The sequence below is a fragment of the Tiliqua scincoides genome, chromosome 5, assembly GCF_035046505.1.
Source record: "Tiliqua scincoides isolate rTilSci1 chromosome 5, rTilSci1.hap2, whole genome shotgun sequence".
NCBI classification, from domain to species: domain Eukaryota; kingdom Metazoa; phylum Chordata; class Lepidosauria; order Squamata; family Scincidae; genus Tiliqua; species Tiliqua scincoides.
The window spans coordinates 133889191-133916340 of NC_089825.1; the positions used below are offsets into that span (position 1 = coordinate 133889191).

The 27150-nt window shown below is 47.6% G+C and overlaps 1 protein-coding gene and 1 pseudogene across 2 annotated transcripts in view; one reads left to right on the forward strand and one right to left on the reverse strand.

Moving 5' to 3' along the window:
• Positions 1-5456: 5456 nt before the first annotated feature.
• ARHGEF15 (Rho guanine nucleotide exchange factor 15) overlaps positions 5457-27150 on the forward strand; it is a 33455-nt gene continuing 11761 nt past the window's right edge. The window contains exons 1-6 of one of the 2 annotated variants that reach the window (XM_066626975.1): positions 5457-5684; positions 20571-21035; positions 24323-25162; positions 25593-25653; positions 25960-26015; positions 26236-26468. In XM_066626975.1, the coding sequence (XP_066483072.1) occupies positions 20615-21035; positions 24323-25162; positions 25593-25653; positions 25960-26015; positions 26236-26468 (1611 nt within the window). In that variant the 5' untranslated portion in view covers positions 5457-5684; positions 20571-20614. Of the gene's footprint in view, positions 5685-13591; positions 13705-20570; positions 21036-24322; positions 25163-25592; positions 25654-25959; positions 26016-26235; positions 26469-27150 lie in introns of those variants that run through there. The other variant, XM_066626974.1, reaches the window with a different exon arrangement.
• Positions 25739-25861, reverse strand: LOC136654823 (5S ribosomal RNA; annotated as a pseudogene).

Consider the following 27150-nt stretch of genomic DNA (forward strand, 5'->3'; position numbering starts at 1 on the left):
GGCCTAGAGCTATTGCAAGGCCTTCATTCATTCATATAAGTTCATCTTTAATATATTCATTTATGTAAACTAATTCTTTTTTCCCCCGGCCCCCGACACAGTGTCAGAGAGATGATGTGGCCCTCCTGCCAAAAACCCGATGATCATCTAATTGCCAAGCGGTCTCCCATCCATGTACTGACCACATCCAGGCCTGCTAAACTTCGCTCTATCAATTGAGCCTTTGGTTCTCTGTCCTTTGCTCCTTGTTTTTCTATATATGGGCTCTAAAATGAGGGCTGGAAGTAATTTGGTCATGCTCCAGGGAACCGAGTAGCGCAGGTCGCAGCAGCCTTCTCTCTGTGCAGGGAGGGTGGGCAGGCACTTTGTTGTGGGGGAGGCATGGATAGCAAGGGATGTGGGTGCTGCAGCTGTGTGGGAGCACAGGCAAAAAAACGCACAGTGTGATGCAGAATTCAGCTTCTTGAGCTTTGAACTTGGATTAATTCTTGTCTGGTTTGCTGCATTTAAAAAGCCGGTAAGTTCCTAGGCTGTGTGTTTGCAAAGATATGCTTGATGTGGGTAATGCCTGGTAATATCAGAGGGCTGAATAAGATTTTCAATGGTTGGGGTTAGGTGTGTCTTCAGGAATCTCTGCAATCCCTTCCTCAGGATGTGTTCAAGTGGCATAAAATTATGCAAAATAGCAAAAATGGTCACAAAATGAAGCAGAATATGGGGGGGGGGAGATGTTCCAGTGTCTTTAATGTGCAGAATTATGTGCCAGAGTTCTGCTTTTCTTGATGCAAAACTTTTTGTACAGGGGAGAAAAAGTGCAAAACAATTGGTACGTTCTGAATGGATTGCCTGCACGCATCCGATTCTTTCCCTTGAGCCCCTCTTGCTTACGTAAGGTTCTTGTACAAGCTGCTTGTGCAAGGAAAATAGCTCCTCTGCATGCACAAGCCTGTCTCTGCCCAGGAAACAGGTTTTTCTTTTTAACCCTGGCCCTTGCAAACAATTGTCATAGGACTTTATATTGAAAGACTGAGAGCAACAGCAGAACATTGTGAAGAAATGCAACTTGTCTGTAGAATAAAACAACTACTTGACTATTGGGCACTTTTTGTGCACAGGGCTATTAGCTTGAGGTTGTCCTCACGACAACCTGGTAAAGGTAAGTTTTGTTCTTCTCCTTAGCCTACTAGGAAGCTGAGAGTGAGAGGATGTGTCTGGCCTAAGGCCACCTAGTGAGTTAGCGGCAATGGTGAGATCCAAATCCGATAAATCCTGGTTTGCAGCTCCTATACTACACCAGCTCTCCTGGAAAAATTGGGATAGCCCAGTTCAGTAGTACAAGCCATGATACTCTCCCCCCTCTCTGTACATGAAGTGTTCAAGTGTGAAAGCTTGCTTTTGCTTTAAGAGCAAACTGTAGTTCCTTGTTACAAAGTCTGGGAACTGCGGTTTGTTCACTATCTTGAGTTAAAACAAACTAGGATGTTGAACTGTGCCTGGCCTGCAGTCCATTCTGCCACCTCATCCTGTGCAGACCAGACTCTGGTTTTAGGCCAAGTCCTTTTCCTTTTTAGGAGAGCAACTTAAAGTTTTGCAATCCCACCCATGTACCTAGATTCCTTTTTTGTGACTTGGGCATTTCACAGCTTGCAAGGTGGCCACAACATCCTTTTAAAGAGGCTTATGTTCTCCAGAAATGGTCGGTGTTTTCAGAACCTCTAGTGTTATGAGGGAGAGGAGTTATGGTGTATGAATGGGTTGGGACCTAGTGTAGTGCAATGGGTAATGGGCTGTGTCGAGACATGACATGACTTCGACTCTCCCTCAACCTGCTCAGCTATGAAAAACTTTGGCAGAAGTAGCCTGATTCACTAGGTAGTACATCTGCCATTCTACCTCTTTCCTGTTTGGCGCAATGGAGAAATATTTGATTTGGACAGGAGAGATCTAGAATTCAGTCCTGGTTTAGCTTGAAGCTGAGAACCAAACTACAAATGAAACTTCTCTTAAAAAAAAAAAAAAAGGAAAGAAGACAGCAGACCGCCCTTATTTAGACTGAGATGACACAAGATGGGAATGTAATACCTTTTGCCCTCCTGCCAATTCCCTAACTTGAATCTTTTCTCCTGGTGCTGTTTTAGCCACAGAGAGGAGCATCTGTGGGCATAATTGCTACCTTATTCAGCTCTGTTTCTCACAGCAGCTTGGAACAAGGTGATTTGCATCAGGACCCTGTGGTGCAGGAGGAAAGGATTAAGGGTCCAATCCTAAAGAGGCCCAGTGCCGGCTCAAACATGCCATAAAGCTCGTTTATGGCATCTCATGAGTGAGGAACACTGGTGCTGGGTCCGAGTCAATCAGACACCAGGAGCAGTGCTGGCAGGATGCATTGCCACTGGGGGTAAGTGCAATTATCAGGTGGTGGTGCAGTCTTTGGGGGTGTGTGTGTGTGGAGGAGGCAGAACGGGAAGAGGAACTAGAGCAGGAGGGGGTGGGACCGGCAGAGCTCTGCTGCGCTGGATCCTGAACTGTGTGTTGAGACTCCTGGCCAACATGGAATCTCTCAAGTCTGTGCTGGCAAAATAGCCAGTGCAGTCTTGAGAAGCATCATTGCAGGGCTTGGGGCTTTCTCTGGAGGAGTTAAGTCCCTTCTTCTGAGGTCACCTCAGGCTGCTTCCCAGCTCCTGCTGGATACTGCTCCAGCAGGTGCCAGGAAGCTCAGGATTGGGCTATAAGTCACTTTGCCATCCATGCCATAGCCCACATTCACATCTGTGGGTTCCTGCTTTTCACAGGGAGAGTTCCTATCATGACCTTCCAGGTAACATGTACTTTGTCTCTCCCTGTGCAAACTTCAGCTGGGCATGGCACTATTTCTCTAAGACTTGTTTCGTCAATATAGCTCCATCTGTGGACATGGCCTGATGGTTGTGAAGATATAAGGGTTGCGCTGTTCCTTAATGTTCTCATAAAGTTTGTGCAAAGAATTGGTGTGAGTCTAATCCAGCCCCATTTAAGTACTTTTCAAGTTCCATCAAGCCCCTGCTTCTCGATGTTGCTGCAATAAACAGGACTTAAAATGCTTAACTTTGACTGAAATGGTTTGTGTGACTACAGTCTTGTAGAGATGCAAACTGAAGGCTCAGATTCAAGCAGGGATGTACATTTGCAAAGGGTAGGTTTTTAAGGGGGAAAAAATTGTTTTGCAGAATATGACTCAAAGTGAGACAAAAGACCCTTAAGAGGAAATGTGATCAGTGGCTGTTGCTGGAATACTGGTGATTGAGGACCAATGATAAGCATTAAGTGTCATCGTTAGTTATTAGGAGGTGTCTACAACAAGGCAAACAGTCAGCCCTAGTGCTTAGCAAAGGATGAGCTTAGGATGGAAATGTTAGTGTGTGTTTGCCACGCCTTCTCTCCCAGGGAACTTACCTCCCAAGCAGGTGAGAAACCAGGCCTGTGAGAGCTAGTATGCTGTTGCGGTCATAGCACTGGTGTGGGAGAGAATAATAATAATAAACTTTATTTTTATCCTGCCTTTCTCCCTGAAGGGACTCAAGGCAGCTTACAACAGATTAAAAACATAATTTAAAACAAATAAAAACATATTAACACATATCATAAAAAACAGCAGTCAGATAAAAAAGAGCATTGAGCAGCAGCAAATCACAAAAGAATCAGGCCTGTAAAAAATATTAAAAGTTGTTAAAAAGATGTTAAAAAGGCCAAGAACTCAGAAAGCTTGTTTAAACAGAAGGGTCTTCAGGCTTCACCGAAGGGTCTCAAGAGAGGGAACCATTCTTAAGTCAAGGGGAAGGGAGTTCCATAGCGTTGGTGCTACTACTGAGAAGGCCCTATTTCTTGCCCCCCACATACCTCCCTAGGCAGCGGCACTTGTAAGAAGGCCTTCTCTGATGACCTAAGAGGACGAGAGAGAAGATTTCTGGGTTCAAATTCTCACTCAGCCATGAAGCTCACTGACTAAACTTGACCAGTGACTTTGCCTCAGTCTCACAGGACTAATGGGAGTACAAAATAAATACCCCTCCCCTGCACATACACATTAATCACATTGATGGGATGGGATGTTCTTCCTTTATACAGATGGAGGCATTCTTAAGCCATTTCTGCCCAATGTTGCATATATGCAAGAGGGATCAAATGTGTATGCTTGTGGGTTGGGCAGAAATAGGTTAAAATAAGGGCAAGGGGCAGTGTCTCAGATTTTGCATACTTTATTCGTATTCCTACAAGAATTCGGGATTAGCGGGTCATGAGACTGGCTGAAGTGGTTGCTTTCCATGGATTGATGAGAGGAGTCTGCGTCTCAGAGTTGAAGAGGAAGTGTGAAGGAAAGAAGAGTTGTGGGCTTGAGTGTCTCTAGCCCACCACCCTCCTCTCCTTCGCACTTCCCCTTCCTCTCCATTCTTCTCTTGCTTCTAAATCTGAAGATTCAGTGGCGGTGGCAGCTGGTACATCAACAGGTTGGGAGGGTGGTATTTAGCTTATCACCTCAGGGCGTCAGGAGGTCTTGGGTTGGCCCTGCAGAAAGCAGCACATCTTAATTCATGTAAGAACAAGCCAATGTGATGGTTAGAATATCAGATTAGGAGCAATGGAGACCCAGACACACATTCCCTACTTAGCCATGAAGCTTCTTGGGAAACTTTGGGCCAGTCGCTCCCCTTCTCTTCATATAGCCTACTTCAAGGGTTTATTGTGAGGTTTAAATGGGGGTAGAGTCACCCTGTATGCCCCCCCCAGCTCCATGGAGGAAAACTCGGAAAGAAATGTCTTAAATAAACATTTGTGTTTGCTAGCTAGGAAGAGAGTTCCAGAAACAGTCAGCCCCCTGCTTTGCTTTTCTGGAGGGAATTTCTTTTTGGGTTTTTTGCAGGTATCTGCTTGCAACAACAAAGAATTCTTTGCAGATGATATTCCGCACATCGCGTTTTGACACTGAAACAAAGCAAGTCTTGACGTGATGTGGGCGGCACTCTCAGATAAATCATTGCCACTTAGACAAATGGTGGATGGGGCTTTTGTTCTGCGTTGAAATCTTCAGCCAAATGAGCCTCTGTGTGGTTCTGGGCACCTTTTGCCAGTCTGCTGGGTGGCCTTTTGCCTTCCCTGCTTCCAGTAAACCAGTGCCTGAAGCTCCCACCTTCTCCCTGCCACTCCTTTCCCATTCAATGAAAGACAAGCACGCAGGGCTCTCTCATTCTGCTCACCCATTTTTTGTTTGCAAAGGCCCATCTGGCCATCCCTCCCTTTCCTGCTTTTGTGCCACTCTGCCTTCCCTTTCCAAGAACCAGGGGCCAGGAGAGGAAGATCTGGCCCACCCACCCCCTTCCTTGCAGTCAGCTCTTCCTCCCGTGGAGACAAGGAGTGGTTTGATTCTTTACCGGCAGCAGCCCGGGAAGACCACAGGCATGGCTGGCCAGCCTGGTGCTACAGCTGGAGGAATGCAGTGGTCCTAACCATCCAGGAGGAGAGAGGAAGAGAGAGAGGGGAAGCTACCGAAAAAGGTTTTCGTCTGGAAACGGCCCTTGCTGTGTGCATATACCTCTGGATTTTGGCTTCTCTCTGAAAACTAGGATGTGGAGTCCCAGCTGCAGCCAGTTTTTGCGGAAGGCTGATCCATCCTGCAGGAAAATGCTCTGAAGGTAGTCTTGAGGTGCAGGGTAAGGAATCCATCTTCTTGTAGGTGGGCTGGCTAACAAAGGGTATTTTTTAACAGGCGGAACAAAGGTGATCTTAAAGGTGAAACACATCCCAGCTGAATAGGCGTCCCCGGTGCGGGTGTTCATTGACATGCCGATGAGAGGCATCTGGGGCCAGCTGTTCATGGATTCCTTATGGGGGTTATTGCTATCCTGCAGCTTCCACTGTCCCCCTGTTGAGTATAGCTGGATTTCTTTAGTAGCTTCTGAAATCTCTTTTGGAAGATAGATCTGGTGAACTGTTTCTGCAGGGGTGTATTCTGGGAGTGATCCTGTATCATCCGTGGGAATAAATCCACCCAGGAATCTTCCCTGTAGAAAAGGCTATATGGATCTTGCTTGGAGTGCTTAAAAATAGGGCCACTTTTACACCATAAAGGGAGATCTCATTTTGTCTCCCCGAGTGTCCTTTTGTAGTCTTTTCTTGCTGCCTTAAAATGAAGGGGGTAAAACTAAAAAAGAATAATGGGGCCAGCATCTGGCATCTGGGGCCAGCTGTCCATGGATTCCTTATGGGGGTTATTGCTATCCTGCAGCTTCCACTGTCCCCCTGTTGAGTATAGCTGGATTTCTTTAGTAGCTTCTGAAATCTCTTTTGGAAGATAGATCTGGTGAACTGTTTCTGCAGGGGTGTATTCTGGGAGTGATCCTGTATCATCCGTGGGAATAAATCCACCCAGGAATCTTCCCTGTAGAAAAGGCTATATGGATCTTGCTTGGAGTGCTTAAAAATAGGGCCACTTTTACACCATAAAGGGAGATCTCATTTTGTCTCCCCGAGTGTCCTTTTGTAGTCTTTTCTTGCTGCCTTAAAATGAAGGGGGTAAAACTAAAAAAGAATAATTGAGCTTTCTTTCTTTCTTTCTTTCTTTCTTTCTTTCTTTCTTTCTTTCTTTCTTTCTTTCTTTCTTTCTTTCTTTCTTTCTTTCTTTTTCTTTCTTTCTTTCTTTCTTTCTTTCTTTCTTTCTTTCTTTCTTTCTTTCTTTCTTTCTTTCAAGAATTGTTGCTGTGGAGACAATTGTCAGATCTGAAATTGGGTCTCTGACAAGCTTTATTGTACCAGAAATTCCCCCTCCCTCCATCTTCAGAGACCTGGAGGAGGAGGAGGGGTGGTGGTGGGGAAGGCATGCGGTTCGAATGTGCCCTATATAAAGGGGATCATACAGTGGAAGGATTCCCCTCACCGCAACAAAACAGGCACAGAACATGCAGGAACAAAATGCATCCAGGATAAAAAGCGGACTAAAAGAAATTCAAACAAAAGAATCTGGGCTTCAGTGTTTACTGAGGATTTCCAAACTTTCCTGCTTCATGTGGTCCCAATTTTGGATGATTCATCCGAGCCGTTTGATTTGCAAATTAGAGAAGAAGCCATTTAGAAAGAAATACAGCAAGAATGCAGACTGCAGCTGCAGTCTCTGAGCTGGGGAGAGTGAAGTGAATTGCTCTGGTGTGAAGAGCCATGTGTGTGTGATATAATGAAAGAGTGCCTTTGAGCATGTGCAGAGTGGGTTTTTTTCCTCAGCCGAAAATTTTTTTATCTGATTTCACCGGGATGCCACCTCTAAGCTAAATGTCGTAAGTTGCACTCTTGCTTGGGTAATAAAGTCATTACCTGTTGGGGTAACATTGCTGGCCTTCCTCATTCATTCCTGATGTGAAATAGTAATATCTTTGCTAGAAATTTTTTCTTTCACTGTTGCGTAACTCTGAGCAATTTCACTCCACTATTTCCCTCCCGGTTTAAATTCTTCCAGATTTGATGGAGCCAGTACCTTATGTTCTTATGTACTTGCCTTGCCCACTTCAGAATAAACCAAGCATAATCCTATTGACATCAGTTTGACTGATTCTCCTTGGTTTCACAGTGCTGTTCTCCGTGAATAACTAATTTTGGGTTCACTGGACTGTTGACTTTCTACTTTCACTCTCATCTGAAAGGCTCTCATTTCCCCCACTTTTTTCCTGCTCTGGAGAAAGTCATTGGTACACTTAATTATTTTTTATATAGACCAGGGTAACGCTGAAGGATAATTTCCTTTCTACTCTTTCCTTCAACTGATCAGTTTGCTGATGATCTGCCTCCGGTATCAATTTGCTTTGCTTTTCACCTTGGAGTAAATTGGGAGTGGCATTTTGAGTCGGTGGGTTCCACAGCTCTGTTGTAAGGCTGGAAGTCCTCTTGTTCAGTCGGTGATCTTCCTTTCACCTAGCATCATTTGATGCCGCATGAAAGCCCGTGGATCTGATCCTCTCCTGTAGAGTGCATTCAGTGTAGGTTAGCTGGTATGAATTAACTGCTCAGAGGGGATACTGTAAGCACTGCATGGGGAGGAATCTTTGCTGCCTATGGTAGCAGAAGGCAGGAGAGTGGGGCAGTGTTGTCTGAGAGCTGCACCAAGTGGCCTAGGCAGGATACCCAGAGAGCTTCTGTAGCGTCTGAGGGAATGATGTGATGAGCCAGAGTAGGATAGGGGGATACTGGGGAGGTGGTTTTATCCAGAAACTGCTGTTGCTGCTGTGGTGATGGTCATGTCTGGTAACAGGGCATAAGCATGTAGGAATCTCAATGCCAAATTGGAAGTGCCTGGGGCTCAGATCCTCTCCTACTCCTAATCTCCAGTCCTTGGGGTATGTGTGGGTATGGAAGGGAAAGAAAACCTACCTTGCTCATGGTTTCTATTGTAGGTATGTTTCCCCAGCCAGCTGCCAAGACAAGCCGGGGGGGGAGGGGGGAGTAGAAGTCCCAGATAAATATTAGTGCAGCTGGTGAACCCAAATAGGAAAATTAGTTTTGGGAGCGGCTGAACGCAGGCTCTGTTTAAGTCTGTTTAAGACCCCCCTTGGGATTCAGTTCCATTCTCACTCCAAATCTCCTAGACCCAAAATGGCCATTGGCCTAATTTGACTTCTTAAAATTGGAAATGCGTTGGAAAGATGAACTAGGAGAACACTCGTTGCATTTAATGGTCTGTTTGTCACAAGAAAACCCTAGAATTTCCTTGGACGTTCTTTAGCCGAAATGAGTATTTCAGCTCTACCGCTTGTGCGCTAAATGTCCGCGGCTCCTTTGGGGTTCCTTCCAGCATAATATTTACTTTTGTTGGAGTGCCTTTGGAGTGATTCTCTTAGGGAATGAAAGGGAACAGGAAGCTGGGGGATTGCCAACCCTGTGGATTTTTGTTTGTTGCAAGAGTGTTTTTTGTTGTTTTTTGCAAGACTTCAAGCTGTTTTTGGTGGATACCTCGCTTGAAGACTCCTCCTCGTGAGTGATCTGTTTCAGACAAAGGTTTCCCACATATGGCTGTTTCTTTGGAGAGAGAAACTTCATGCATCATAAGGAAATGCTATGTACTGCAGGCCATAAACCGCATGCTATATTAGATTTGCCATTGAAACAGGAAGTAGACCAAAAAAAAAGTCCCTTTTTGCACCTGTGAGAGGTCTTGATCCAGCTGAGGATTGTGACGCATGGGGAGAGAGGTGAACACTTTCCCTTGCAACATTGCCCCCCCCCAATCACCCTCCCTGAAGTGGCTGTTTGCCCCCCAAAGCAAAACTTCAGGGGGCAATTTCTGTTGTGAAATAGTGCAGGGAGAAAGCATTAGCCTCTCTCCAAGCATGCTGTGCTCCAGGGCTGGATCAGGCCCACTCCCCATGTCTCTATTTGGACAGAAATGGGACGTGTGTAGTCGGCTCCCACCTCTCAGTGGTGTTGCTGGGAGGGTGCGGGGGATGCGGATCATACCAGGTGATTCACACGTGGTGGGGGGGGGGGTGACACAGCTAGTGACCCAAATCACTAAAATTGTAGTTATTAGGAATAATACCATCATGTTATATACCATTCTATGTGTAATTTACAGCAGAATGCAATGAAACAAACCGGAGTGAAATATCTCCATCATATCAAAAGTTATGGCTAAAATACCTGAAAACAAATGCAACTGTCTTATATAACAAAAAAGTACATTTCCTTAATTCAGAACGGACCAATGAGACTGATTGTTTGAAGTGTTGTTATGACACAGCATGAAACCAATAAGGTTTTAGTAAGATGTCACCTTCGGGGGAGGGGTTGACACCACTAGTGACCAAAATCACTAAAATCGCAGTTTGTAGGAATAATACCATCATGTCATCTACCATTCAATTTGTCATTTAAAGCAGAATGCAATGAAAAAAAATCAGAGTGAAATATCTGTGTTCTACCAAAAGGTATAGCAAAAAAAACCAGCAGGGGTGGGGCAGTGGTGCATCACCTCACTCATCACCTGGGTCATTGCCCCACCCACTGCATGGGAGGAGGTCCATCGTGGGGGCGATGCACTGGCCTCCCGCACCGGACGATGCAAACCCTAGTGACGCCACTGCCACCTCTTATTGATGGGCTTAACCTGAGATGTAGATTGGATCCAGCCTGATACAGTGATCGCTCCAAGGTCTTGGGCAGAGGTCTGTTCTGCTTCAGGCAAGTTGAAACTGGGACTGTAGACATGCAAATCCTGTGTGCAGCCACTGAACTCTGGCTCTGTGGTTCATGGGAACCAGTCCTCCAAATATGGAAAAGCCCAGGGCTGGAAGAGTGTGGTAAGAGAAGATTGTGGCCTGTGGTTGAGCCTTTGGAAAGGGAACTAAGTGCCCAACCCAATCCAACTTTCCAGTGCTGGTGCAGCCGTGCCAACAGGGCTTGAGCTGCATCCTGTGGTGGTGGGGCAGCCACGGAGGCCTCCTCAAAGTGAGGGAACGTTCATTCCCTTACCTTGGGGCTGCATTGTGGCTACGTTGGCAGTGGAAAGTTGCATAGGGTTAGGCCTTAAGAACTGAAAGCTACTTTTGGTTTCAACAAAGAGCTAAGTGGAGGGAAGGTATCTTTGAAGAGCTGAGGTGGCTCACAGTAGGTTTCATAAGGTAAATAACTTGAGCATGATGCATTTCTTGGCAAGAGATAGCTGGGTGGACAAAGCTTCCAGTGCAGTTATTAAGGACTGTTCATGCAACAAAAATGGTGTGTCTGCTCCAAGGGGCAGGCAAAAGGTTTACTACAGAAATAACTTCCCTCAAGGCGTCTGTTTGTTCTGCCGGATTCTCTCTTGACCCTAGACAGCCAAGTATCTACAAGCAAACCAGCTAGGAGAGGTTGTCCAGAGTTTGAGGGTATAAGGTCTTTAGGATTTTGTAATGCCTCCGACAGTATCCAGCCCCTTCTTCTTGCAGAGTTAGGGTTGGTTCTGTGCATATTCACCACTGATCACTGAGTCAGGCTCCAGCTCCATCACACAGACATTTGTTGGCTTGCCTGAAACGTCCCTGCGCATGAAAGGTGTTGGCCACCTTTGCAGAGTTGCTGATCTTGAAGACTGGTAACAATGTGCTTATGTACATTGCAGACATACCAATGGACACATGTGTGGCAGGGGGAGAAGCCCATGTGTATGTAAGCCCATGTGTATGGAATTCTTACTAAAGGTCTCTTTACTCGAATGCTTTTGATTCTAAGGACATTGTTGAGGTCCTAGTGAGATTGGTGAGAGCTAGATGTACCTTTATGCAGCATTGGCTGTTGTGCTGCCTGTAGCCTTTCATGGAGAAGGCAGATCTTACCACAGTAATGTGTGGCCTAGTTGCATCTAGATTAGGCTTCTGTAATGCTGTGTGTAGGGGCTGCCTTTCAAAAGTGCTTGGACATTTCATTTGGTGAAAAACGTAGCAGCTGGACTGCCAGTGGGAGTCTGCCGTTGAATGGTAAAACACCACTCCTATACCACCTCCACTGGCTTCCAATCTGTTTCTAGGTCTAAGTCAGAGTGACCTGTTGAGTCCGAAGTGGTTTGGGACCCTGTCTAAAACACCACCCTGCCAATATGAACTCTGCCTGCACCCTGCAGAGGAGTCCTTGCTCCACATCTTGCTTCCGTAAGAAGTCCAGTTTGGGAGGTACACACAGTATAGATTGTGGAATTCTCTACCCCTGGAGATCCACCTGGCTCTCTCCCTCCCTCTTTCCCACTCTCTCTGCATTGAGGTGTCAATTTAAAACAGTATTGTTCCAATGCACTTTTCAGTAGGACATTTGTTATGGTTTTATGCTGCTGGTTATCTGCCTTGAGGGAGAAAGGAAGAGAATTAATATTTGAATCTGTCAACAAAGAATTGTTCCATTCAACTTGTTGTTACAAGGTATGACTAGCACAAAATAGCTTTACTTAGAAAGTTATATAAATACATGGAGGGCAGTCTTGGGAGTGACTAGTAGCCCTTATAGTTGAAAGAGGCTTTAATTTGTAATACATTTTACCTCTGATCAGTGGTTAAGCCATTTCTGCCCAATGTTGCATATACACAACAGGGATCAAATGTGTGCACCTGTGGGTTGGGCAGAAATTGGTTAATTTTTAAAAATAGGGGTGGCAGTGTTCAAGATGGCCAGGGTTCTTTGTGCTCTGGCCTGGAAAATTTTCCCTATACTGTAATCATAAATGAAGTTCTAGCTCTGGTTTTTCAAAGAGAAATGCACTGCATGGATCTGGTATCGGCTTTGACTGATTCCTAGCTTGAGTGGCGCTTGATCTCTGCCTAGCAGATGCTAAAGGCTTACTGGAGATATTCCCATCATGCCTTGCTTCTGAACCTCTAGGTGGCATCTGGTGGCTGTTGTGGAAGCCAGAATGTGGCTCGAATCAGCCATTATTCAGGCCCAGCATGACAGTTTTTTTTCTTAATGACCTTATGGCATGCTGGGAAGGCTCAGCCCTCCAGGATATGCATTTAAAGGGTAATGGGTAGAGACTTGAAAAGCCTCTAAAGCGCTTTCTGGCAGACCGCATTTGGGAAGTGGCCAAGGCTACAAATGGGTTTAGTGCTAACGTGTAATTTTAAAACAACTGGATGCTTGTTGGAGTACACCCACAGAGAAAGAACATGAGTTGATACTATTATTGAGCTGCCACAGACATGCGGCAGAATGAGATGATACACTCTTGAGGTGGAGAAGGGATTGTACCACTTCAGAATGGGGGGTGCAAAAACAATATTGCAGATGGAAAGCTAGTTCATTGAGGTGGGCCAGAACTTCCTTGCTGTATTACATTTTCTTCATCTAGAGGCCTTATGTTTTCCAATTCTGGAAGTGATCTCCTAAGTTAACACAGAACCAGTGGCATAGCTAGAGGGGGTTCAATGCACCAAGTTTTGCAGGGAGCCTCACTGCAGCATTGAACCCCCTCTAGCTGCGCCACTGCACAGTACTCTTCTTCCACTTTAGTGGGACCAGGGAAGTTGAGTTATTCCAGATTAATTTAAACAAAACAAAAAAGAAAACACAGAAAGAAAAGTGTCATCTTGTATAAGTGATGCTGGTGTGGCCATCTCATCAGAGCCATGCCCTCAGCTTGGGAAGGGATGTGGATTCAGGCAGGATAAGACCAGTTCAGCAGCCACTGAAAGCAGCATGGTAGCTGTAACTGTAGTTCGTTGATTTGGGCACTGCACCAAACCAGAGTTAGAATAAACCATGACTTGCCAACCCACTTCAAATGATGGTTTCTGGTTTGATTTCCCAGTCACGACTGGAGCAGAGCCGTTGATGGCCACTCCAGCCCTGTGACACTGCCTTTCTCTGTTCCCTGCAGCCCATTACAAGCTGGGGGGGGGGGGGGCTGGAGGCTGTCTCTCCCCACCACCATTTGCTTGTGTGTGGCAGAAATCTAGACATGAACAATTTTTGCCACCTCCCTGTTAGTCTTCTTGCTAGTATTTCCTCTCCTTCCTAGTGAGAGACTTCTGAGGTGAGCCTCCTCATTTCCTGCCTCCGGAAAGACGCATTTCCCTTCTCCATGGAAAGGAGAGCTAGAATCCGCACAGGGGCTGTGGCTTGGAAGAACTGAATCCCCCCTGCAGGCATCCCAGGGCCTGAGAAACCAGCTTCTTCATTAAATCCCAGGCTGAGGAAGGAGGAAGTAGACTGGCTGACTCAATCCAGGTATAGAAGCACCTCTTTGCTTTTCCGCACCCTGTCTTTGGTTCCTCCACTCGTCTCTGTTCCCTGGCAGCTAGGCTGGGGCTTCCTCCTGCATTGCCTTGTTGTGAAAAGATGAGCTACAATGCAACATGCCTGGGTGTTTATTTCCAAAACCACTAAGGACTAGAAGCTTGATAAGTAGCACAATGAAATTTGAGATTCTGGTGTCTGCACAAACTCGTGTCTGGCTCTGGAACAAAGTTTAGCACTGATTTTCACCCCCCCCCCCAATACTTGCAGTGGGTGATAGCAGTGGACACCAACTCCTCCCATCCTTCCTGTTAGCAAGTGGGGGACATCTGTGGTGGTGGACATCTGTGGTGTCTGACAGTAGTATTGTGGGGTTTAGTGGATCACAGTGGTCAGATTGGTCCTCTGATGAATATAGGACCTTGACTGCATCCTGAGCAAGCCACTCTCTAACACTGCCCTCCACAAACACCATGCTGTTGCTTATAGTGTTGCCCTCCCTCCAAATTTTAAATGATGTGCTGTTCTGAGTTGAAACTGGCCAAGGCTTAGGCCTGTTATGTTTTTGTCATGCAATGTTCTGTGTGCCAGTAGGAAAGAAATGCGCGGGTGTGTTTATTTTATTTAGTCATTAATTTCATGTACTTTCTGCCTTTCTTCCAAGGCGCTCAGGGCACTGAGAAAGAAAATCAGGGCACTTTTCTTCCCCCATTTTATCCACACAAGAACTCTGTGAGGTAGGTTAGGCTGATAGACGAAACCACACTGGCCCAGTGTTACCCGATAAGCTTCTTTGTTCAGTGGAGTTTTGAACCCAGGTCCTCTAATTTGATGCGTGAACATGCTGGCTTGTTTTTACATGAATGAAGATGTGATGTTTTTGCAGGATAAAGTCAATAAAAAGATGCACCATTCTAGAACCCTGTGGTTCTAGAGGGGGTCTAGAGGAAAATAACCTCGTAAACCCCAAGAGAGGACTTTTGACTGAAGATTGGAGAGCTGTAGGGTATCCCTCACTTCCAGTATTTTCATCTAGTCTCTCACTTCAGGAGCTGTTTGATTTTCCAAGTGGGGTGGGAACCTCAGAAAGAGCTTGTCCTGTTTAAAGTTCACTATAGAACTGCAGGAGTTCTCCTGGCTTCTGGGGCAAAGCCCCGATTGCACTACGGTGGGTGACCCCATTTGCATCCCTCTCAGATTGGGATGAAATTGTCATTGAACAAGGAGGCTAGGATCTGGAGTGCCTTGAGGATGCAGATTCCTGAGAATTTTCCTTGTAGAAAGGACACCTTTGCTAGCTCTTCAGAAGCTGCCTTATACCTAGCTGGCCTGTCGGTCTGTCATGGCCACCAGGAGCTCTTCTGGGTTTCGCACAAGAGTCGTTCCCAGCTTTCTGGTGTTAAATACACAAAATGAGAGGTATTGTGGACATGAAAGCCTTTCATGCTTTCTGGGACCAAACGACAGCCCCCCCCATCTTAGCTATATGGGGGCTGCTTGTGCTTAACTTATCTGGTTAGTCATTGTGGATGCTGGACTTGCCTTTGATCTGATCCAGTCTTTCATTTTTACGAAACAAAAGTGATCAGCACAGTATTTTCACTGTTATTATTTTATTAGTGTTACAATTGGAGAGGGGAACGGGTCACATTCCATACTCCTGGCGCTGATTCTGCAGTAGCAGAAGTGCAGGACTTTTGGTTCGATTGGAAGGGGCTGCACAAATTTATTGGCACAGTCCCTGTGAATCAAACTGGACACCCCACACTTCTGTGTTTGAAGAAACCGTGCAAGGAGCAAAGTAAGGAAGTGGGTGATCTAGTTTTTAGCAGGCAGAAAGCAGATCAGTGTGGTTTGCACCACGGCAGGCTGCAGGGGGTTGTGGCTGCAGAATCAGGGTGAAGGGTACCCCAAATCTACTGGTGCCCTCTCATCCCCCTGCAATCTGCCACTGATGCAATTTGCAGAACTTTGCCTAATGAGTGGGCCGCCCCTGAACCTGGCTCAAACTGAAGTCTGGATTGATGGTTTTGAGAAGGTGCTGGTACACAGTGGGGTACTGATGTTTGCAAAAATTCCTTCCAGGTACAGAGGCCTCACAGAACTGGCTTTTGTCTGTCGGGGATCCCTGGAAGATGATCCTTGTTTGTTGGGATTTGTGCTTCTTTTTGCAAGCTGACTTTCTCCTGGCAGCCTCCACGGGGCCTGTTCTTCAGAATATTCAGAATCAGCTGCTAAGCAGGCAGCCTGTGGAGGGGAGGGCACTGTGTTTGGGAGGTGACAAGCGAAGCCCCCAGGGAAGCAGCATGTGTCTGGCTTGCATATATATCAGCTGCCTCTCAGCGGGTTTTGCACACTGTGCTGTCTTCCCCATCACTGATACGATGAGTGATAAGCTTGGGAGGAGGGGTGCAGAAAACCCCTGGGCAGAGCTGATGAAGAAGTAGCAGGCCTTTCACAGTGGGTGGGAGAGGGAGGATGGAGACTGTGCAACACAGTACAGCTGGGGAGGAGAGACTGCCATGGAACAGCGGAAAGGAAGAATGTCCCTCACCTCCTACCCCCACCCCTGACAGCAAGACTCTTGGGTTGTCAACAGCTGTGGAATGGCAGACAGAAATTCAACAGGTGCAGGTCTTTTCCTGGTCATTATACTTCCATGGTGCATGGTACACACCCTACCACTGAGATTTCTCCCTTGCTGATCTGTTGGAGACCTGAAGCCTTCATCAGGGATGGGGGGGGGGAATGGGACTTCTACTCTAAGGGGTCTCCATGGCAACCAGGTTTTCCTCCACTCCTAAGAGTGAGAGGATGCTCCATCCGTAATGCTCTTTGGAGACGCTAACGCTATACAGTCAAAGCACACGATCTCTGACCTGCAACAGACACGAATAGCGAGCGCTTCTCATTAGTGGCAGAATTACGGGGGCTCAGCGCCCGCAGACTTGAATATCCGCGGATGCCAAACCCAAGGTTGGAGAGTCTCAGAGAACCTCCCAGACGTGACTGGAAGGTACTTTTGGTTTGCTGGTGTGAACCACAAATGAGGCTTCTGAGGAGGTCAGGAGACCACGCGCTACCTCTGGAGGGCTGGGTGCAGTCCCCAGGTAATTGTGGTGCTATACAGACTCCCCCCCCCCCTTCACGGATTTCATTAGCTGCAGAATTCAGTATCTGCAGGGGGTCCTGTAATGAATCCCCTGTAGATACTGAGAATCCCTGTATTTATATCAGATTGTACTTTTTTAGTTTTAAAATGCAAAGGGCTGAGACAAGAGGCTTAGGATGTATAACATGGGGTTTGTTGCCCACTTGTAATGGGGGAAAAGGTGCTTAAGTCTGACTTTGGGAAGTGTCTAGGAGAAGAGAGTTCACATGGTAGGTTGGCCAGTCCTTCAAGGCCTTCCTTGTCCAGACATGATGCCTACCTAGTCGAGAAGGTGTTCATGGCTGATCAGAGGAGTAGTGGTGGGGCCCAGGTGGGTGAGATTTTTAGCTCAGCTTGAGAGGAAAGCAGGGGTTTGACATGCCTTTCTTTTTTTCTGCTTGGTTCCTCCATTTCCCGGAACAACTTGTGAGGAAGTTGACTGAAAGCAAACTATCAGCACCTACTCAAAAGTAAACCCTACTATAGTCAATGGGGCTTACTCCCAGGTGAAAACACTTGGGCTGCAATCCTATGCACACTTTTTTGGGAGTAATTGTGCATAGGGTTGCAGCCCACGTCTTTTTAGCAGCTAGCGTGTCGTAGGATGGTGTTGGGCCAAATGTGGACTGCGCCCTGGCCAGATTGGGTGTAAGGGCCACTGGTTGCCAACCGGTCCTCCTGACTTCCTTTCTCTGTGTGTGTCCACCCCTTGCTTTTTCCTTCTCTCCTTAGTCGTTCTATTTCCCCGACCCTCTCTCCAGGCACAAAGCCTGATTCTCTCCACCCACATGGTGGGCCCAAAATACCCAACAGCTGACATCCTCCAACTGTCTCCTTTGAGGCAGCTGTCCTGAATTCTGCCCCCCACCCCAGCCGGTTCCCCTGCATTCATGCATGAAACTGCATGTTTGCATGTGAACACTCCTGGTTTTGCTTTGGAACTGAATAGTCTGGGTCTGGGAGGAAGCAGGTGGCCGCAGAGGAGCAGGTAAGGTGTGGTTAGGAAAACAGGATGGCAGATAAGTCGAGCTGGAGGAGAGCTGTGTATTTTTTGGTGTGTGAGTGCATGAGCTAGGGTGTGACTGTGTGGCAGGTTTTGGAACGTATTTCTGGAGTTGAAATATAGGCCACATTTAAAAAGGACGGTCAGGCTGGGAATTAATCTGCTGGTGTTGAGGAGGAGGGAGGCACATTGCTTCCAGCCCTGCCTAGTTTCAGATCTAGGAGAGTTTATATGAAGCCAGTAAGGATATTGGACTTCAGCTACAAGGGGACTGAGACTTTGGACTTGAGCCGAAGGGAAACTGTACGTAGCTGTGTGCACCCTACAAAATATATATGTCTGCCTCCAAATTCTGCTTTGAGGAATGCCAGATTCTTTAGGCAGAACCAATTATTTCAAGGCATTTAATCAGCTAACACTGTTTCTTAGACAGGAGGTATTTGCTGTGCAGGGCAACTGAGCCTTTGCCTTTGCACTGGCTCCTGGAAATCCTATTAAAATCCTTGGGGAGGGGTCATAGCTCAGTAATAGAACACCTGCTTTCCATACAAATGTCCTCAAGTTCCGTCCTTGGCATTGCTGGGGAGTGCTGGAGTTGACCCCCATCCTACACCCTAGAGACCTGCAACCAGCAGCACAGATATTGCTGAGCTTGGTGGGCCAGTGGCCCACTCTGAGATTTCACCAGATAGTGCCCTTAATCTTTTCATAAGAGCTAGAAACTTGGTTTTAAGTAATTAAAGTGATCCAAGGGCCTAGAAGCATCAAAATCAGTCCCAGGTTTCTTGTGGAGCAAGTATAAAAGTGTGACATATTGACAACTGTGTGTATGAAGACTGTGGCATGTAGGATGTGCCTAAGAATGCCCAACACATGCATGTGTGGTTATGTACATGTACACACACGTGTGTACATTAAGGTCAGAGTACTTGTTCTCCCCCCATCTGTTTTCCTTAATTAGGCTGCAGTTCTGTACCCATTTCCCTGACAGTAAGTCCCACTGAACTCAATGGCACTTACTTTTGAGTAGACATGCATAGGCTTGTGCTGTCCTCCTCTTTGTTGATTCCAAGTATCTTGGCCAACCTTTGACCAGGCTGAGCAATCCTGTTGCAGTGCCTTTTCCCAGCTGGAAGTTCAAACAGCACCCTGGAGCATGCAGTCGGGCTAGAGAGCCGATCCTGGCAGCCGGCCCAGGGGGCCATTTAGAGCTGGCTGGGCTGCTGCATGTGCAAGCTCCCTGGAGGGCAGGATGCATTTTGCTGTGTGCAGAGGAGAAATGAATGAGGCTGTGGAGCCCTGGTTGGGGTGATGAATGATGACATAGCGTGGGTGGACGCTGCCAAGATCCTGCATATGCTTTTGGAATGCTTCCGGAAGCCTGACTCAATCGGCCATTAGCAATACTTCCCTTCCAGCCATGCGTTGCCCCCTTTGCAAGCAGCTGCCTGGACTACAGGTCAGGGTTCCCGATCTGGGCTTGTTTTGAGTATGTACGACTGACCAGCAAATCACTTTTACGGGTGGGATGCTTTGAGATGAAAGTGGGAAACCTGTATCTGTTCTCTCTTCCCTGCATATGACCTGCTGACCAGTCCAGCCGCTGCTTCCTCCGCCTCGAGCACATCTTCTGCACATGGAGTAGAATGAGGTGTGGTAGCGATTTTCAACATTTTCCTTCTCCGTGCACTGACCTCTATGGCAGTGGTTCTCACACATTTAGCACCAGGACCCACTTTTTTAGAATGAGAATCTGTCAGGATCCACCGGAAGTGATGTCATGACCGGAAGTGATATCATCAAGCTGGGAAATTTTTCACAATCCTAGGCTGCAATCCCACCACACTTAGCCAGGAGTAAGTCACATTTACTGTCATTGTTAAAAGAATATACATAGTAGCTTATTAAAAGTACAGGTCTGTCACATTTCCCCAAATGCAGTCACATGCCATGGTAGCATTAAGTCTAACATATGAAAAATAAAATACTGAAATGAATGGGGACCCACCTGAAATTGGCTCGCGACCCACCTAGTGGGTCCCGGCCCACAGTTTGAGAAACACTGCTCTATGGTCTTCCGTGTGGTTGTTGCCTCTTACGATGTTACTTTTGGCTTCTGGGAGACCCTTCCATGTTCTGCAGTGCTGTTTCTAGGGCAACTGTCTGTAGTAACAAATAGTCTGTCCCTCTTCCTCCACTGGTGAATGACAGACAGTTGCCCTAGAAACAGAGCTGCAGAACCTGGAAGCTTTTCAGTGATTTTCAACCACTGTGCTCCAAACTCCCATGGCATACCTGTGGACCTTTCACGGCGCACCAGTGTGCTGCAGCATATGGGTTGAAAATTGCTATTTTAGAGGCTTGAGGTGGTAGGGTAGACTATAAAGTTCTTTTAATTTTTCCCTGTGTGTGTGTGTGTGTGTAGGATGGTGGTAGCACAGGTTGGGTTAGATTACCTAGCTGCTAGAACCTTTCCCCAATATGCTAATTTTCTTTTTCTTTTGCAGGGAGCTGGTTTTCTGATTTTGTCTTTACATGGGTGGTATTCAAAAATGGCATCCCCTGCCCACAGCCTAAAGTGGTACAGGATTCTACCACCTCATTCTGCCATATGCAGGGATCTTGGCAAAGCGTAGGATCTAGAATGACAGCATCCTTGGCTTTTGAGGCATCTGCTAACTGTGCCCACCTTTTCATCCCCAGGGCAATGAAGTCAGAGTGTTGCAGCAAATGACCCCTCCTCTGTGATGATGTCCTCCATGGACCCCCTGCCTCCAGCCACCCCTCCAGCTCAGAAACCAACCCGCATCATCAAACCTCGCCCGCCCACCCGGCCACGACCGCATCTGCCCCCCAGGCCGGACTCTGCCAGGCTGAGCCGTGGCCCCACCCCACCTTTGCTCCTGGAAGAGTACGTGGCTGAAACGAAGAGTGATGGGTGTCCCTGGGTTACCGAACCTCCTTGCAGCAACCAACAAGAGCTCCACAATCTGCAGAATTCGGGCACCGTTCGCAAGATTGTGGTGCGTTTCGATCACGCAGGCTCGGAGAAGGGAGAGGCTGACAAGTTGACCCGGCCTTCGCCAAACTGCAGCCAGCCCCCCAGCCCTGTTGTTGAGAATGGGGAGAATATGGCAGAGGAGGAGAGGGTGGCACAGGGACGACTGGGTAAGTGAACTGGGTTCATAAAGTCATCAAATGTTAGAACTGGAATTACCATGGTGGTCATCTAGTCCAACCCCATGCTCAGTACAGCCAGTGGCTACAGCATCTCTGGCAGGTGTCCATCCAGCTTCTGCTTGGGAACCTCTGATGAGGGAGAGCCTAACCGCTGCATGAAGCAGACTATTTCAGTGCTAGACACCTGTTGCAGTGAAGAAATTTTCCTCATGTCTAGCCCAAATATACTTCTCTGTAGTCTGAACCCATTGGGTCTACTCTCACCCTCAGGAGCTACAGAGAATAAGGTCCCAATCCTATCCAGCTTTCTAGAGCTGATGCAGGTGTGCTTCAGAGGCGGGTAAAGGGGTTAATTGTACCTGGGCCCAGGAACCAAAGCAGGGGGCTCAGAAATTTCCTGGGATCTTACATTTTCCAATGTCACCTGGACTCGCTGCCGACGTGGGATGCTAGGGACTCTACTGTGGACAAGTTGCAAGCCATACGTGCCACATCGAGGAATGCATGCGTGACATTCCTTACCACAGTGTCATATTTGGGAGGAAACTGGCCTGCTACAGTAGCTCTTTGGCTTGTGGATCCCCTTACCATGAAGGAGTGTCTAGGACAGGGGTGCTCACACTTTTTTGGCTCGAGAGCTACTTTGAAACCCAGCAAGGCCCGGAGATCTACCAGAGTTTTTTTTACAATGTTCGCGCCATCATAACATATAACATTTATGTGTACAATGTATGTTGGTGTACCTTGAGCCCCGCTGAGTATAACAGGACTTACTCCTGAGTAGACATGCCTAGGATTAGGCTGTGAGGCTGCAATCCTAGCCACACTTACTTGGGAGTAAGCCCCATTGAGTACAATGGGCCTTACTTCCGGCGTTTCCTCCCAGAGGCACCTGAAGGGGTGGGTTGGCACTCCGCGATCTACTCATTTTGCCTCGCGATCTACCTATTGAGCACCCCTGGTCTAGGAGCTCAGGGGCACCGCTGCTGCTGAAGTACATTTTGGTACACACAGGTCACTTTCCATTCTGGTGTGAGCATGAATACGATAATGCTAATTTTCTGCAATGATTTTATATATTTAAAAGATTTTAGAGAGACTCAGGAGTGGGTTTGGTTTTCTGTATTACTGTAGTTGCCGATATACAAGGGCAGGTAGACCTGAACTCTGCATGGGAAAACCTGGTAGATCTGGGCTCTAAAGACTATTTCAGCTGTTGCTATTCCCCCTCTGCCTTGTTTTGCCATTGGGAAGGGGCCCAAAATAAGCATTGTACCCCCTGATAAAATTCCTCTTAGAGGCCCTGGCTGTGCCCCCTAAGTCTACTCTACCTTCTGCATTGCAGCCCCTTCAGATTTGTGAAGACAACTATCATATCTTCCCTTAGTCTTATCTTCTCAAGGCTAAACGTATTAAACTCTTGTAACCATCCTTCATAAGAATTTCCAGAGCTCTCACCATCTTTGTTGCCAAACTCTGAACCCGGTCTTGCTTATTGATGTCCTTCGTAAAATGTGGTGCTCAAAACTACACTGTTCTAAGTGAGGTCTGGTTAGTGTAGAATAGTGTAGAACTATTATGATCTAGACCAGGGGTGTCAAACATAAGGCCCAGGGGCCAGATGCGGCCCCTGGAAGATTTTTATCCGGCCCTCAGGCTCTCTGCTGCTGAGGTGTTACAGCTGAAATGGCAGCACACATGAAAATTGGGCTTTCCCAAATCTTGAAATATGATCAAGATTTGCATACTTTCTCTTCTGTAATTTGCAGTTAATGAGTTTCTATACGAGAACAAGGTCTGATTTCTGGTCATTAGCTGCTTAACAATGTCACTTTCTGCTTAATGACATCACTTCCGGCCCTCAGCTGGAGCCCTGAATGCTAAGTTCGGCCCTCTGTATGAGATGAGTTTGACACCCTTGATCTAGACCAGGGGCGTCCAAAGTTTTTGGCAGGAGGGCCACATCGTCTCTCTGACACTGTGTCGGGGGCCGGAGGGAAAAAAGAATTAATTTACATTTAAAATTTGAATAAATTTACATATGTTTACATAAATGGCTATATTAAAGATGAACTTATATGAATGAATGAATGAATGAAGGTCTTGCAATAGCTCAAGGCCTATAAAAGGCCTTGCACAAAGCAAGGCTTGCCTTTCCTTTGCTGCTGCTACTGCATCACAAATGTGAAACAATAAGCAGTGGAGGGAGTCCTCATTCCACAGCTCACGTGAGTGGTCAAACAGTTGCCCTCACGCTGAGAGCAGTTGCGTTGGGCCAGTGTGGGCTCCAACAAATCTCTGGAGGGCCAGAGACTCATTGGAGACTGGGGGCTCCCTGAGGGCCACATTGAGAGGCCTCAAGGGCCACAAGTGGCCCCAGGGCCAGGGTTTGGGCACCCCTGATCTAGACTCTGAGCTTCTGTTAATGCAACCCAGTATTGCATTTGCTTTTTTTTTTTTTTGCAGCCTCTTCATACTTCTGGCTTATGCTCAGCTTGTGATCCACTAAGGCTCCAATCCTAACCTCACATTCCTGGGAGTAAGTCCCATTGAACACAATAGGACTTACTTCTGAGTAGACCTGCTTAGGATTGTGCCCTAAGATATCTAGATCCTTTGCATACGTGCTACTGCTAAGCCAGGTCTCTCCCACCTTTTTTTCCAAGGGGCTGGTGTTTAAGTTATTGATCCCTTTCCCATCTTTTAGCTGTGACAGCCTTGAACTGTCTCAAGAGCAGCACCTACTTGTCACTGGAGTCAGTGTGTGCTGAGTAAAACTGAATGACTTTTGTGGCTTTTATAAGTTATGCAAATAATAGAGTATATTTCATGACTCTACCATTGGCTGTTGAAAATCTTGCGACCCCACCTACCCCAGCTTCTGAAATTCTGCTAGATGTTGTGTACCATTCTAACAGAACATAAATCCTATGTGTCTTTTCTTCAGAAGAAAATTCCAGTGAGTTTAATGGAACTTGATCTTTACTATGTGCGCTTAGGATAGCAACCCAAGCCTAGCATAAGAGTTAGAAATTTGGCTGTTCCTTTTGAGTGAAAGTGAACTTTTTCAGGTTGTTGAATTCTCCAGCCTGTACCAAATGCGGTGATTGTGAAATACACTTGGCCCTGGTTAGCTCTATTTTATATTTTTTCCTCAAGTTTAGGCTGAATGTAGATAACAGCAATAACTGAAACAGCCACTCTCACAGAACGTAATTTCCTGTTTTGTGCATGGTATCTAACATGTCTCCTCTTTTCCCCTTTTCTTTCCCCAGCTCCTAGTGGAGACATCAAGCCCCCCGTGTCAAGTGTGGTAGAGCAGAATGGCATAGAATTTCCCACTTCTTGCCCCTCAGGCTGCCCCTGCATTTGTCACCAACAACGCCCAGGCATGGTCTTGGCGTGGATTCCGGCACCTTCTCAGCAGCCTGAGCAAGAGGATGGCGAGGAAGGGCCTCTTTCAGACCTCTCGTCCTCTGCCGATGAGGGCGGGTCACTCTTTCAGCACCTCTTGGTTCTCAACTCCCCCGCCACAGGCATCCGGGCCTCCAAATCCCGCCGTTCTTCCCGGAGCAAGAAGCCCCCTGACCTGCCACCCTCAGCCAACGGGCACCCAGAAGGGGGAGTGGTGCTGACTGCGTACCGATCCACTGCTGAGCCCCTCCCTCCACGTTGTCCCCCCTTGATGCCCAAGCCACCCCGCCGCAGCAAGGGAGGCTCCACGGCTTCTTTAGATGGTGACGCTCAGCCCCCTGCCATCCCGCCTAAGGCCCCGATGAAACCTCCTCGCAACTCTTTGGGGCCGCTCACCTTTTCCCGCAGAAGTTCTCTGCAGTACCCCCTGGAGGCGAACCGAATTAGGGAGGACATCTCTCCCATCTCTGCTGGGGAGTGCCTCCTCATGCCGCCCCCGACTCAACCCCCACCACCCCCACCTTCTTCCCAAACACCACCACCGACCCTGTCAGTTTCGCAGCAGCCACCTCACCTGCTGCCCTTTGCGATTCCTCCTCCCCCGTCCGAGCCTCCCCCGCTTCTACCTCAGGGCCTGCCCCCTCCGCCAACTCAGCCGCCGCCACCCGTGGAGAACCCATCAGATGAAGGCCCATATCAAGGTACCAACTTTACTTCAGGAGGAAGAGAAATACTTGGGGAGGGGAGAGAGTTATTGGGAAGATAAGAATGGGGACTTCTGGTTGCCCAAACATGCCCCAGTCTTATTAAACTGGGGTAAAACTGTGTAGCCCAAAAATAGCCATTTTAAGAAGTCAAGACGGGATGCCTTTCCTCTGGTCAGAATGTGTGTCTGGGTGTCCATATTGCCAAGTTTGTGAACTGACTTGCTTGTTTGAGTCATCTCATTCTGTATGTCATTATGCTGGTAATGGGAGGGAAATGGAGGCACTCAGTTGTAATGTGTGGCGTTGCTGCAAATTATGTGTTTTCCTAGTTGTGCCTTTTTTGTTGTTGTTGTAAGGATATAAAATCCTCCCCTGCAAGCCCCCCCACACACACGCACTAACTCCACCAAATTTCTCTCTCCAGGTGGTTGTGACACCAAGGACTCTGCCCCAGGGGAAAATGACATAGGAACCCCAGATGACAGGTATGTTTGTGCCCCCAACTGCATGTTTACCCATGTATGCACACAAGATGGTTGGCAACCTTCAGTCTCAAAAGACTATGTTATAAGCCTACAGCACCGGGTATTCCCAGGCGGTCTCCCATCCAAGTACTAACCAGGCCTGACCCTGCTTAGCTTCTGAGATCAGATGAGATCAGGCATGTGCAGGGTAACAGTTGCTGCTGTATGCACACAAGATACTGGACTAGAATCAGTGAATCCTGAGTGTGACTCAGCAGCACTTTGTTTGTGGAACAACAGGACAGTTGTGCTTTACGTCTGCTGCAGGAGCTGCTTGGTGCTGTCCCCTAAGGGCCCAGACTGGAGCCTCTGCCTACAGGATGGTAAGTGGGAGATGAGCACAGGAGGAAGGTCTGAGGCTTGGGAGGAACAAGTTGCGGAGTCGCACTTGGCAGGACCTGCTTGATTCTCACTGCTGTGAGTAGCCCCATGTTGTGGAAGTGGATGGGGCTTGGTAGTCCTCTGGATCCCAGCCATTAATCTGGTAAGCAGGGCCTATCCTCTCACACCCCTCCCATATTCCTGTCTTCTTTTCCTCTGCAGAGCCCTTGTACCAAACGTATCGCCAGGCTGTCATCTCCAAGGAGATCAAGCGGCAAACCGTGCCCCGCAACAGCAGTTTCAGCAGCTCAGACTACGGGGCCCCCTCCCCTGGCGAAGGGCCAGCTGGGCAGCGCGGTCCCATCCCTCACAGCACTCTCTGGCAGGAGTTGCCTGCCGTGCGGGAGAGCGGCCTTCTGGGAAACATGAGCTCTGAGGAAAGGAAGATGCAGGAGGTGAGTTCCACACTGGGCATCCTGGATCTCCCTTCTCTCATTGCCTTGGCTACTGGCTGCCTCCTCTCAGCACAAGTCCTCTGTGGAGAGCAAATAAAGAATGATGAGGTGTAGAGTAAACAGTCAGAAAGCTATAAGAGATAAATAACTCACTTGATCTTTTCCCAATGGAGATACAGTGGGCCCTCGGAATCCATTGGGGATCTGTTCTTGAACCTCCACGGATACCCAAATCTGGATAATTGAACAGGGGGGAGGGGCAGCATGGTGCCACAATAATTTACCTGGGGACTGCACCTGGCTATTTGGAGGTGGTGTGGGGTCTCCTGGCCTTCTTAGAAGCTTCCAGGATGCGACCAGAAGTTGCTGGTGCAAACCAGAAGTGACTTACAGTCGCATCCAGCAGGCCTTCTGAGGCATGGGAAGGCCAGCCTCCCCGCACCTCAGAAGGCCTCCTGGATGCGTCTGAAAGCCACTTCTGGTTGCATCTGGAAGGTATTCTGAGTCCCTCCAGCCACAGCTCTCTATCTGTGGATACTAAAAATCTGTGGATGCCAAACCTGAAGATAGGGAGGACCCATTGTATTTCTTACTCTATTTAAATAAAGTAAACACAGGAGCTATCTTTAGCAGTCGGCTGCTGCAACCCACTGCAGTGTTGGGTTCTGCTCTGCCCTGTCTC